At 43.8% G+C, this 12,812-nt stretch overlaps 1 protein-coding gene across 1 annotated transcript; it reads left to right on the forward strand.

The window, feature by feature from the left end:
- The first annotated feature begins 1,674 nt into the window (after nucleotides 1-1,674).
- Nucleotides 1,675-12,511, forward strand: LOC128421392 (pre-mRNA 3'-end-processing factor FIP1-like). Its single transcript, XM_053404122.1, has 11 exons — nucleotides 1,675-1,730; nucleotides 2,627-2,700; nucleotides 3,714-3,743; nucleotides 4,663-4,788; nucleotides 7,156-7,191; nucleotides 8,243-8,278; nucleotides 9,124-9,162; nucleotides 9,330-9,356; nucleotides 10,081-10,101; nucleotides 10,947-10,978; nucleotides 11,855-12,511. Exons 2-10 carry the CDS (start codon nucleotides 2,641-2,643, stop codon nucleotides 10,950-10,952), a joined length of 381 nt encoding a protein of 126 aa, XP_053260097.1. The 5' UTR covers nucleotides 1,675-1,730; nucleotides 2,627-2,640; the 3' UTR covers nucleotides 10,953-10,978; nucleotides 11,855-12,511.
- Nucleotides 12,512-12,812: the final 301 nt, after the last annotated feature.

Raw genomic sequence — 12,812 nt, forward strand, 5'->3', positions numbered from 1 at the left:
ATGTAACGTGTGTTCCTGGTTTCATCTGTGAAGTGTTGGATGAAATGCTGCTTCATCATTTTACTTTCAAAGGCAAATTTTAGAGGTGAGCCATGAACCAGAAGTCCCAGATGATGGGCCAGGCATGGGAGTCAGTCAAGAGTAGCACAGAAATGTTCCAGGACCAGGCAGACTTTGTTACCAAGGCAAATTCCTAGCCCAAACAATAAGCATATTAAACCCCTTCCTATCTAATATGACCCAATGGCTAGCCTCAGTGGACGAAGCTAGTCCAGAGCCTTCCTTCCTGCTAGGATGATGTTCGGTGTAGCAGTGGTGAGAGTTTGGGAGCTGCTCATGGGACCAAAGATTCTTGGGTCTGTACCTGGGAGCACCTGACACTGACTCTGGTGTTGGTAACCTGATGTCCTTCTGAAGTTTTGGACCACGTCTCCAATTGGCCCCAGCCAGCATGGTCAACAGTCAAGGAAGATGTACGCCAAACATCTGGAGCGCACTAGGTTGGGGGAAGAGTGGTTGAATTCCTAGCAGGCCTTCTCTCTCTCTCTCTCCCCACTACTGCCAAACATATTATTTGTCTTTCCTGCCAATTTTATAGCAATTTGGATGACACAGTGGCAAATCTACTCAGAGGGATATGGAAGTCTGAACTAAGAAGATAATTATCTGTGGTGGGTGGTGTTCCCAATGTTTCACTTTGGGGTGTTGTCTTCAGATATTTTAAACCGGAGAAGATTACTGACTGACAAATATTTAGAAAGTAAGGTTTCAAAATAAGCAAGCAATGTAAGAACAGAGGATCTTGGACTGGGTGGGTCTTGGCTGTGAGATGATAATAAGGTTTCCCCCCCTTTAATAATAGGAGTTGGGTAAGTGTCAACTTCCCTAAGCTTTGTAAAGATATGAATGGGATCACCTGGGCATAATTTATTACTGAATAGCATTTGTTTAGTCCAGTGGCTAACGTGTGGTCTTGAACAAAAAACACCTGCAATAATGGTCATAAGCAAAGGCCATCGCATATAGATCCAACCATATCAGCCCAGACTGGGGCAGTCATCTTTATGGAACCTTCCCTATCAGTGCAATCCTGTGAATGTAGAGTCAAAAATAAAATTCACTGTTTTTAAATTCACTTACTCCCAGGTACATTGATTTTAGCTTAACAATTTGGAGCTCAATAAGCTGCACGCAGTCTCATTCTGTGTCCAAATCTGAGGAATGGATCTGAAGTTTCGGAAGCAGCCCAAAGTTGGAGGAGATTGCTTTGCTTCAAACAAGGTCCACAACTCTTTGAAACAGGTTGCCACTGTACAGGTTGTCCAGAGCAGATGCACACTCTAGGAATTTCTGCCATTGTGGTACTCAATGCAGTGGAGATACTGTATTATTTCCCCAATGATATTGAGGTAGTGACCTTGTCATCAGCCAGACTGCTGCATTAGTACATACTTAGGGGCAGTTCCTCTGACAATCGCTTCTTATCACAATGAAAAGATAGCCCAGGGATTTCTGCAGGTAAACCACAGACACAAAACCAAAACTCCTAATCTTATTGGGTATTAACAAATTATGACTCATGAAGACCAGTGATTTTTTTTCTTTGATGGTTAAAGCCATGTCATTGGGACATGACTATACAGTAATATAAATACCAGCTGCTCACATAGAGTTGTGAGAACAAGTTGACTTCTAGATTTTTCTTCAGCCAACCTTGAAGCAAAGCAAAGGTAAGACTTGGGGTGCTTCCATTTTGGGGCTTAGCATTGCAAATGGGTTCCTGAGTTATCACATGTGGCTTGTTGACAACATGTGTTTATTTGTTTTCAGCTTAATGGATTTTCCTTGGTAACTGAAAATCTGAATTGGGGAGGGACAGATACAGGGTAGCATTTTGATGGCAACAACACTGTGTGCTTACTGCCAAAAAGAAAAGCTTTTCATGCACTGGGAGCATCGATCCCACAATAATCACCCATCTGGGTGCACCCAAGGATTTTAGTGCAATTTAGAGAGCCTAAACTACTTGGATGTGTCATAAATGTACTCTACAGGTAAAATTACATATATTTGTTACATCTCATCAGGGCTGGCATCCAGATTAGACTCCAGCTATGAGCCAAAATGTATATCTAGTAGTCAAAAAGTAACCTGAACAGCTGCTTCCACTAGAATGTCATAACATTACTAAAATATATTGCTTTGGTAGAAATAAGTAATTAATTTCAATGGGATTTACATCCAAGTAAAATTTTATGCAGAAATTGTCCTTGAAGAACACATGGGGGGGGGGAGAGTGAGGTCACACACTGGCCATGCTCACAATATCACAGTTGTTGCCAGCTCTGTCATTCATTGGGTGGAAGTTCTGAAGGGTAAATGATGTGCATTCTGGAGGAACCTATTGTGTTCTAGTCAAACCCAGTAGACATGAAGGACTGGGAGTGGAGCCAGTGGGTCGTGAGATCTTTGGGTGGCAGCAGCACATGTGGCTCCCCTCCCCTATCTCCACACAATCTTGGATAACCTCTGGATAATTTTTGTAAAGAGTTCTGCTGACTACCCAATCTTTAGCAAGCTGGAAAAAAAACCCTGCATCAATTGTTCCTTACTTGTGTTGCTTCAGGTTCTTCTGCCACAATGAAACTGCTGATTTGTCTTTCCTGCATTCTGAGCATAGCAGCCGCTGTCCCAGTCCGTGTAAGTAGCACTGAACCTGTGGAATGGGGAAACCTGTCAGGCCAACTACAGCTGGAATCTCTTCGTAATACAGTTGTTGCGCACTGTAACAACATCACAATGAGATAAAAATAAGTAAAGGTGGTGGGGGATGTCAAAGAGATAATCAGAACCATTTGGGCTGCTAAACACATGACATATTTCCTACTCTGGGTATCAGTTCTGCATAGAAAGTTGCAAGCGTGCCACCACATGTGCATTTTGCCCAGTGCGCATATAATGGGAAAGCCTGTTTCATAGGCTCTTCCAATCTTGTGCATGTTATACAAACAGCAATTTATCACACTTGAGTTCACCATTTCAGAGATGTGTATGCCCCAAACTGGCATTCATGGAATAACCAACTCTGTATACTGATTATATAAACAAATCCTGGCTCATATGAAGTGGTTGCCTCAATCTCCTTCCTTCCTTCCTTCCTTCCTTCCTTCCTTCCTTCCCTCCCTCCTGTTATGCCAGGCACCAGACTCTAGCTGCTGAATCATCATCTTCCTTTCCTTACACCAGCTGCGCCTCTCCTCCTTTGCTCAGGGAAATGTCTCTGGGCTCAGAGACATGTTAGGGAAGGCTGAGGGGTCTAGACACCTGAAATTCATTTTCAAGCTGGGCCAGCGTTGCCCAAATGAAAACAAGTGACAAAAGAACTGTTTGGAGAGGTAGAAGCCTCCATGGGCTGCAAGAGGGGTGTCTGGAGGCATCATGCTAGGGACTCTCGCCTTCTCCCAGCAAACTCTCATTGACCAATCCATGGGCAAGGACAAGTTGTGCCTCAACTGCATTGTGAGATGAGGGAAGAGAGAAGAATTCACATGGGAGGTGACAGGAACCTGAGGAAATGGGGAATAAAGGATATGTGGAACCTTTGCTTGGGTTCTAGAGGAATACTCCCAATGTCATCCTGTGAGGATAAAGCATGAAATCTAACCCACAAAACACGAAATCTAACCCTGTTTTTATTTCATATGTTTTGACAGCGGTCAGCAAGTGGCAGTGCCAGCAACGAGGTAAACCATCTTGTGTATTTCTTAACTGTTTTAATTGTAATATTTTATTGTTTGTTTTATTGTATATTTTAATTCAGGATGGTAAGATGCCCCAATGGATTTGTTATTGTGTATTTTGATTGTGCATTGATTTTATAGTTGTATGCCACTTAGAAGCCTTTCTGGTATATAAGTGGTATATAAAATAAAAATTATAATTATATCAATAACCTTCTGTGTGCAAGAGTGTTAGTGCCATGGAAACAATGTTAAAAGCACACATTCTGGAAGATGCTTTTGATTTCTGGCAGGGGTTTTTTAAGAGCAGCATGAATATGTTTGCTTGTTTGTTACCTTAATTTTGACTCCACTATTTTTAGGGCAGACCCTTCACAAGGCCGCTCCCCAAATTTAGTAAACTTTGTATATCAAACAGTATGAGGGGTGTGGGTGTGTGGGTGTGGGTGTGGGTGTAAAAGCATAAAGCCATCAATCAAATACCAACCAGAGCAAATCAGTTTTCAAAATCTGCTTGATTTTGATAGGCTTCTGATGATGACTGATCTCATGTTCACCAAGATGCAGGTAACCTTTCGAGCAACCTGGTCCTTAACTGTTCAGGGTTTAAAATATCAAAACCAGCTCTTTAATATAGTCATGCTGAGACTGATAGGAGTTGCAGTCTGTAACATCCGGAGAGCAACAGGTTGAAGAAGGCCAATATACATCGAGCCTCGAAACACACACGCAACCAATTAAATTGGAACAGAATGGGTGTCACATGATCCCATAAGCATTTTGACAGCTGCTTTCTTAAAGGTAGCCCTGCAGAGAGAGCATTACAGGAATCAAGTGTGGATGTCAGCAGAGTGTGTTCAAGCCACTTCCACCACACTTGCGGTGTTGTCTGTCTCCACCTTCTGTTTCTCTGTTTCCACAGCGCCTTCCTATCATGGTTCCTCAAGTGCCTCCTCAGGTTCCTCCTCAGTTGCTTCCTCAGTTTCCTCCTCCACTTCCGGCACAACCATACCCACCTCAGATTCCACCACAGCCATACCCACCTCAGGTAATACCAGCATAGCATGCCTATGCTTGCGGCAAGTACTAAGTTCATTCCTTCAATGGCACAAAACCCATTCACCAAAATGAAGAGCTATGCTTCTGCATCCTTGGATGCCTCGCTCCCCAAACAGGAAGAGCCCACTGATGGCAAGTTGCAAGAGGGTGGCCTACATTATCATCTAGAGGCCATTTTAAAGGGCGCCATATTGTCAGGCTGGATTTGGATATTACCTGGGAACAAGAGATGGTGCGCAAGGCTGCTTCTGACTACTGCTTTGTTGTAGGCTGCAGCGCCAACTATAGGGGTTGGAAGGGGATTTGGCCCCCTGAATATTTGTGGGCAGGGGGCTGAGCCCTCCCCCCAAATATTGAGGTCATGTGAAGGAGCGTCTCCACCCCCATCGTTCTACCCGGACACTGAGGTCCAGCTCCGAGGGCCTTCTGGCGGTTCCCTCACTGCGAGAAGCCAAGTTACAGGGAACCAGGCAGAGGGCCTTCTCGGTAATGGCGCCCTCCCTGTGGAACGCCCTCCCATCAGATGTCAAAGAGAACAACAACCAGACTTTTAGAAGACATCTGAAGGCAGCCCTGTTTAGGGAAGCTTTTAATGTTTGATGTATTACAGTATTTTAATATTTTTCTGGAAGCCGCCCAGAGTGGCTGAGGAAGCCCAGCCAGATGGGCGGGGTATAAATAAATTATTATTATTATTATTATTATTATTATTATTATTATTATTATTATTACTTCCCATGATGCTGGGCCACCTTAATGTGGGGGGCAAGTCGGCGCCCCTAATTGTGGGTGTATTCTGCAGCATGCTCTTGATACAATAACAGTGCATTAATGCTGCCTTAATTCTGCTTTTCAGTCATACCTCGGGTTACAGCCGCTTCAGGTTGCGTTTTTCGGGTTGCGGACCACCGAAACCTGGAAGTACCTCAACGGGTTACTTCCGGGTTTCTGTGGTTGCACATGCGCAGAAGCGCTGAGTCGCAACCCGTGCATGCGCAGACGCCGGTTGTGAACACTGCGGGTTGTGAACGTGCATCCCACACAGTTCGCAACCCGAGCATCCACTGTACTCTGTTCTTCAATGCTTCTCCAATACTACTGCGTTATTGCTGTCGGGGCGGGTGGGGTGGAGTGGAGTGGAGAGCTATAGCACAACAAAAGAAAGACAAAAATAAACTGGAGCATTTGTGCTGTAAAAGTTACAGAATCTCAGCAGGCTGTTGCAGGATATGCACTAATTGGAAATGGAGCAGTGTGACTGCCCTGGAACTTTTTGTGGGCGCAAACAGTATTGAGAGCAAGATCTCGTATGAGCAGCCCAGTAGCATAAGCGTAAGTCATTATGAATGCAGGATAAATAGGATGTCTGGAGGGGATCTTAGTAACTCTGTGTTTTCCTAGGCATTGTATTCAACTCATTTATACACTAAGCACATTTTCATTGTACCGTCAATTAAAAATAACAAGGTGATACAGTATACAATAAAATGCAATAAAAGCTGCTGCTGTAACATCCAAGAACTGACATACATATTTCTAGTATGAGGTTGGTTTGATGCAGTTCTGTTATGCGCAGAGCCCAAATTACTAGCCCTTCCTTTAGCTGATTCCTGGGTGACTGAACACTTCCTAAAACCCTTATAGAATTGCTATACCACCAGATGGCACCATTGTTTCAAACAACTGTAGTTCTCAATAAGAACCTTGGTTTTCTTCCCCAAAGTCTGGTGTGTACTGTTCACAAGGGGGAAAATGACACTTCATGCAGCTGACCGTTTTGTTAATGAGGGGGATATGAATAACAAGATAATTAAAGTTACATGTAGGTAGCCGTGTTGGTCTGCCGTAGTTGAAACAAAATTTTAAAAAAATTCTTTCCAGTAGCACCTTAGGTAAGGGACCCCTGACCATTAGGTCCAGTCGTGACCGACTCTGGGGTTGCGGCGCTCATCTCGCTTTACTGGCCGAGGGAGCCGGCGTAAGCTTCCGGGTCATGTGGCCAACATGGCTAAGCCGCTTATGGAGAACCAGAGCAGCACACGGAAACGCCGTTTACCTTCCCGCCGGAGCGGTACCTATTGATCTACTTGCACTTTGATGTGCTTTCGAACTGCTAGGTTGGCAGGAGCAGGGACCGAGCAATGGGAGCTCACCCCGTCGCAGGGATTCGAACCGCCGACCTTCTGATCGGCAAGTCCCGGGCTCTGTGGTTTAACCCACAGCGCCACCCGTGTCCCTATACCAATAACAAACTTAGTTGGTCTCTAAGGTGCTATGGAAGGAATTTTTTATTATGAAGATAATTAAAGGCAAATATGTTAGCGTGATTTGTTTCATAACTTTGTTTCTTTTACAGATGATCCCCATCTATGTGACCTATGATCCAGCTCAGGTAACTTCTTAATATCCATGCATGGGGGAATTCTAGCACAGAGGGGAAAAGCAAGGATTCAGACTGGGGGGATGAGGGCTAGGTGGGAAATCCTGTGATGAGTGTTTATATCTCGAAGATTAACCAGGTGAAGGTAGCCGTCAAGTCTTGAACCCCTGGTGAGTTAGGGACTTTCCCTGCATCCAAAGACAGGCACTGGTAGACTGAGCAGATGAGACCAACACTGAGTCCATGAGGGCGGTTTCTGCCCATGTTGTAGAGCAGACTTCCTCAACCTGGGCCCTCCAGATGTTTTGAGACTACAATTCCCATCATCCCTGACCACCGGTCCTGCTAGCTAGGGATCATGGGAGTTGTAGGCCAATAACATCTGGAGGGCTGAGTTTGAGGAAGCCTGTAGTAGAGGGAAGTGAGGGGCAGATGGGGCTTGTCAACCTGGGAAGGGAGCCCACCTAGGAGAAGGAAAACTCTGAGCATTGATCAGTGTGTGTTAGTAATTAACCTGCTTTGCCACAAGGAGGAAACCTAGATAGTGTAACCCATCAGACTTTTCTCAGTTTTGTTTTAATGTGTGTGTGTTATTTACTGTTGTGAGTCACTTTGAGTTGCTTTTGCTTTTTAAAAAAGTGACTAAAGACGCAGGTGGCGCTGTGGGTTAAACCACAGAGCCTAGGACTTGCCAATCAGAAGGTCGGTGGTTCAAATCCCCACGACGGGGTGAGCTCCCGTTGCTCGGTCCCTGCTCCTGCCAACCTAGCAGTTCAAAAGCACGTCAAAGTGAAATTAGATAAATAGGTACCGCTCCGGCGGGAAGGTAAACGGTGTTTCCGTACGCTGCTCTGGTTCCTCAAAAGCGGCTTAGTCATGCTGGCCACATGACCCGGAAGCCTGTACGCTGGCTCCCTCAGCCAATAAAGCAAGATGAGCGCTGCAACCCCAGAGTCTGCCACGACTGGACCTAATGGTCAGGGGTGCCTTTACCTTTAATAAATTTAAATATTGATATTGAATCAAAACCAACTATCTCCCTTGTTTTCTTCTTTTCCCTTAGGGTTTGCCCTCTATTCTCAGCAATCTGCCAGGCGTGGTAAGTTCAAAATTCTGCTTGCTTTTCTATACTACCACCTATTTCAGACTTTCATAAGCAGCAGCTGTGGTTAACACTCAGACTGAGTAAGAAATGAGAGTGAAATATCATCCACAAGGTAGTTCCTTTGTTATCTCCTGCCATCTCTCCTATGGTTTCACCAGTCCTTCTTCTTTTTTAATTTAAAAAAAGTTCACATTTTTGAATGTCTATGCTGTTTTCCGGCCTGTTTTCCTCCTATCAGGACCAACTTGTATGACTCTCCTGGCTGGGGCTGATGGAAGTTTTAGTCTAGAACATCTGGAGGGTGTCAGTTTGTATGCACTTCCATACAAAAACTCATGCGCATTTGATCAAATGAACTGAAAAATAAATATACAATGCCAATTCTGGCTTAACCAATTTCAGAACAGACTTCTTTGTGGGGATTCAAAAGAGCACTAATCAAGTAACTTGCAGCACAATACTCAAAACCTCTCTACTCAGAAGTAAGCCACATTGAGTTCAATGTTATTCCTGTTTACCTGGAAGGAAAAGTCCCTATGAACTCAGTGCGAGTTACAGTACTTTCTGAGCAAACATGGATAAGATTGCATTGTGGAATGCCATTTACTTTCTCTGGGTTGCTCCCCAAATCTATGAAATTTAAGAGATGGGAAAGGAATAAAATCCACCAAGAGAGCAACACTTCTCGTCAAATTCTGCATCGGTGTTGTAAATACTTTAGCTAAAGTGAATGATCTCATAGTTTCCTCGTTGCCACCACATTATGGCAGCTCCCGGATATAGAAAACCACCATTTGAAACCAAGCTTTATATGATTGAATGAGGTCCCTTCTCTTTAGGTGAACCCTGGAGCTGGAGGTGTTGGTGGCCCATTTCTGGTAAGACAATTTACTGTTCATCATTATTACTAGATCGTAGCACAGTGGCGGGGGGGGGGGCATATCTACACTGCACTGTGGAAATCAGCCCATAATGTTCACCAAATAACCGTATGACTGACCTCTGTTACAAGAATGCAGTGTACTGATTTTTTGCCTCTCTCTAGATCCCTTATCCTGCAGCTCCTGGGGCGGTAAGTTCATTGATCTTCATTGCATCATACTTCCCTAGTCAGAGATCCAAGGGGAAACTCAGAGGTCTTTGAATGATTGCCTGATTATATGAGTTGGTTGGGGCCATTGCCCTTAATGAAAGGTATCCTGCAAAAGAAGCGGGGAGAGAAAGCCCTCAACGTTTGTGGGGGAGGTCATGGGCACATTTGGAATTTTGAAAAAGTGGCTTCCATGGAGTCATTACCTGTCAGAACCAAAAAAATCAAAGTGACTTGTGATGCATCAGAGTTTTGAAGAACAAAGGGTTAGGAAGAACTATAAGCACAGTTCAGTTTGGCACGAAAAACAAATTCCTGGGCTCAGAATTCTTTAACTCTTAAGTCAGGGGTCACCAGTCTCTTGGGTTCCGTGGACACATTTGAGATCTGGAGAAACTGTTGCAGACCACATGCAATGACCAGTCACACACTGAGACCTATTCCATTGGCTACAGTGGAATACTACTTTCAAGTGTAATTTCAGAAGTGGGAGGGGTACCTTCTGAGTACCAGGAAAGGTACCTGGATGTGAATCAATGTTTTTTGCAGATGGTTCTATTGGTGGATTTCAGTTTCTGGGTGCGGGAAGTGGGTAGCAAAGAAAACAGATTCCTTTCTGCCTCATATCTGCCCACAGCTTTCTTGGAGGATACCAAGAATCATGTCAAACGCTTTTCAACAGTCTTACTGTCTTACACATTTTTAGGGCTTCCCACCTATTGTGGGGGTAAGTAGTTTCCTACTTCTATTGGTACTAAGAACAACCAGCTGGAGTCTGGGGGGGGCTGGTTTGTGCCCCCTCAAAATTGTGCACCCAAGGCCACGGCCTTCCTGCTTCCCCCACTATGCCCCTGCCCTACCGAAAAGGTTCAGTTTCTATGTCCCTCATCCACAGTCATGCTTGTCCCATGCCTTTCCCAGATAAAACCTGTTCTTTAGCTCAAAATCGGAACAAAACCTCAACTTGCCATTTGCTCTGAGTACTAAAGAATGCCCCCCCAATGGAGATAGCAATGGGATAAGAGGGAAAGCTGGGATAGCTCTGTCAGTAGAGCATGAGGCTCTTAATCTCAGGGCCATGGGTTCAAAAAAATTCTGCAATGCTGGGGGTTTTGAGAGATGACCCTTGTGGTCCCTTTCAACTCTTCAGTCCTATGATTCTATGCCCTATGGGAAGGAGGCCTAAAGCATGTGCATGAACTCTACAGCATGTGCATGAACTCTACAGCATGTGCATGAACTCCCAAAGGCTTCCCCCAACATCTCCTCAAAAAGCATAACATAGTATTATGAACAAATCATGGTTTATGAATGAGCCTCAGGGCTGAGTACTCCCCACCCTCTTCATGGCTTGTATTAAGCCAGAGTTCCCCATTACATCTGAACTTATAAACTTTGACTGAATGATGGGATAATAAACCATCCAGGGCCGTGGTGGTTGAAGCTTTAAAAGATCATCCAAACTGGGACAGAGTTTTACTAGGGACCAGAATCAGACATTGGGAACAAGTGCTGTCTACATACTTTCTGTATAAGAACTTTTAACTAATGAAACATTACTTTCTTCAACAGAAATAGCATCCCAGCTGACATACCCTCCTGCGGTATGTACCAAATGTTTTGTTGGCAAATTCCATTTCATATCATTTATAGCTTTGCTGCTTTATGAAATGCTTAACTGTCAGCAAGCCAAGGCACAAGGCTTATGTTTAATACTAGTATGCCAAAACCTGTACAGCATCCCGTCATGTGTGCCAACTTCCCTCACTTATTCAGGACACATTCCAGTGAATGTTGAAAAATGCTTAAGGCTACAATAATATTCCATATACCTGAGAGCAGGTTTCATTGTATCCCCAAGTAAAAACGCATAAAATTGGGCTGGGTGCCCCATGGCTTTCGGTGAAACAGAAACCAATGGGATTTTCGAGGACTTTGTTTTGGCTGAATTATACCCTTGGAGAGCAGATTTGTAGCGCAATGAGACAAGTGACCAGGGCCATCCCAAGACAGTTTGGATGTCCAAGGAAAACTACAAAATGGCATCCCCCTCCCCACCAGGGAAGAAGGGATGAGTTAAGATCTACATCAGGAACAGGAGGAGAATAATGATCTACATCTGCTGCCCCTGTGGGTCCTGCCGCCTGAGGCAGTTGCTTCACCTTGCCTCATGGGTGGGCCGGCCCTGCAAGCTTGTAAATCTCTGTCACACCTCAAATCAGAATATTGGTCTATCAAGTTCAATATTGTATACATTAACTAGAAATGGCTCTCTAGAATTTTCAGGCCAAGGTCTTTTTCCTAACCCTATCTAGGATCTTCTAGGTACAAAGTGTATGCTCTACTACAGAGTGAAGCAGAGTAGATTGATGGGATCTTGCAAAAGGGACAGAGAGAGAGAGAGAGAGTTGTTGCCTATGCTTTTTAAACCCAGTTGTAAGAGATTCGTCCAGCTTCAAATCTGATTTTGTGTTCTAAAGGTGACAGCAAGAACATGAAGGATGTGTTCCATGCCTGCTTTTACTTCCCTGCTGCAGTCTTCAAGCCACATTTGTATGCATCTTGAATGGCAGTTATTTGCTTTAAATGGCTATAAGTAATAGTAATTTCCTTTTTTGACAACGATACACCATCTGTCATCTCTTGTGAAGAATTGTTTTCACCTAATGCAATATAAAAGCATCAGCTTCTAATCTAAGCAGCGTTCATATTTGATTGGGTAAATGTAAGCACTGACAGTTCCATTTTGAAATTGTCAAAGTTTAAAAGAAAAGACCACGGTTTTAACTGTGGGTTTAAAGTTCATTAACACCACTAAAGATGATAAATGTATGAATACTGCATTGTGTAACACATAGATAGAAATGCATAAATTTTGGTTTGCTGCTCTGCCTCAGTAAGTGATTGAAATGTCTCGCTTAACAGATTTCAGTCAAATAGGTCACTTTCAGTTAATTGTCTTTTAATTCCATTCCAATCAATGGGAAAAAATAGTTATGACTAACTTAAGTCCCACGGTACTAAGATGTAACTAACAGTACCCAGCCGACAATATCTTTTATGTTTCTTGCTGGAAAGTGGGAGGGGTATTCACTTTAAAAATTGCATGAATAAAGAATACAAATGAGCACATCAAATTTATGTTTATGGTCTGTTTGGAGCAGAATCAACACGTCACAATTTTTCACACCTCAGTATTTTTGGTTTTTCTCTTCCATGTAGATTCAGTAGCTTCTGACAAAGCCTAACCACAGTGCTGGCCCAGTTTGCACATAACAGTAAGCCATGGTTTGCTTAATGAACCACAATTAACAATGTGTTATTCCACAAGTGACTGAAGAAACCATGGATTGTTTTCTAGCTGCTCAGGACTTGGCAGCTTGATGAATGTCTGAGGCCAAGAAACAACAACCCCCAAAACCCCTATGGTTAAGGAAT

Source organism: Podarcis raffonei, chromosome 9 (genome assembly GCF_027172205.1).
Source record: "Podarcis raffonei isolate rPodRaf1 chromosome 9, rPodRaf1.pri, whole genome shotgun sequence".
Taxonomy (NCBI): Eukaryota; Metazoa; Chordata; class Lepidosauria; order Squamata; family Lacertidae; genus Podarcis; species Podarcis raffonei.

What these genes read in the sequence shown, in the direction of transcription:
- LOC128421392 (XM_053404122.1), top strand. Translation starts at nt 2,641, where the DNA reads ATGAAACTGCTGATTTGTCTTTCCTGCATTCTGAGCATAGCAGCCGCT. An exon ending in CACAGCCATACCCACCTCAG is followed by an intron (nt 4,789 to 7,155) that starts GTAATACCAGCA and finishes TTTCTTTTACAG; the next exon opens with ATGATCCCCATCTATGTGAC. An exon ending in GTGTTGGTGGCCCATTTCTG is followed by an intron (nt 9,163 to 9,329) that starts GTAAGACAATTT and finishes GCCTCTCTCTAG; the next exon opens with ATCCCTTATCCTGCAGCTCC.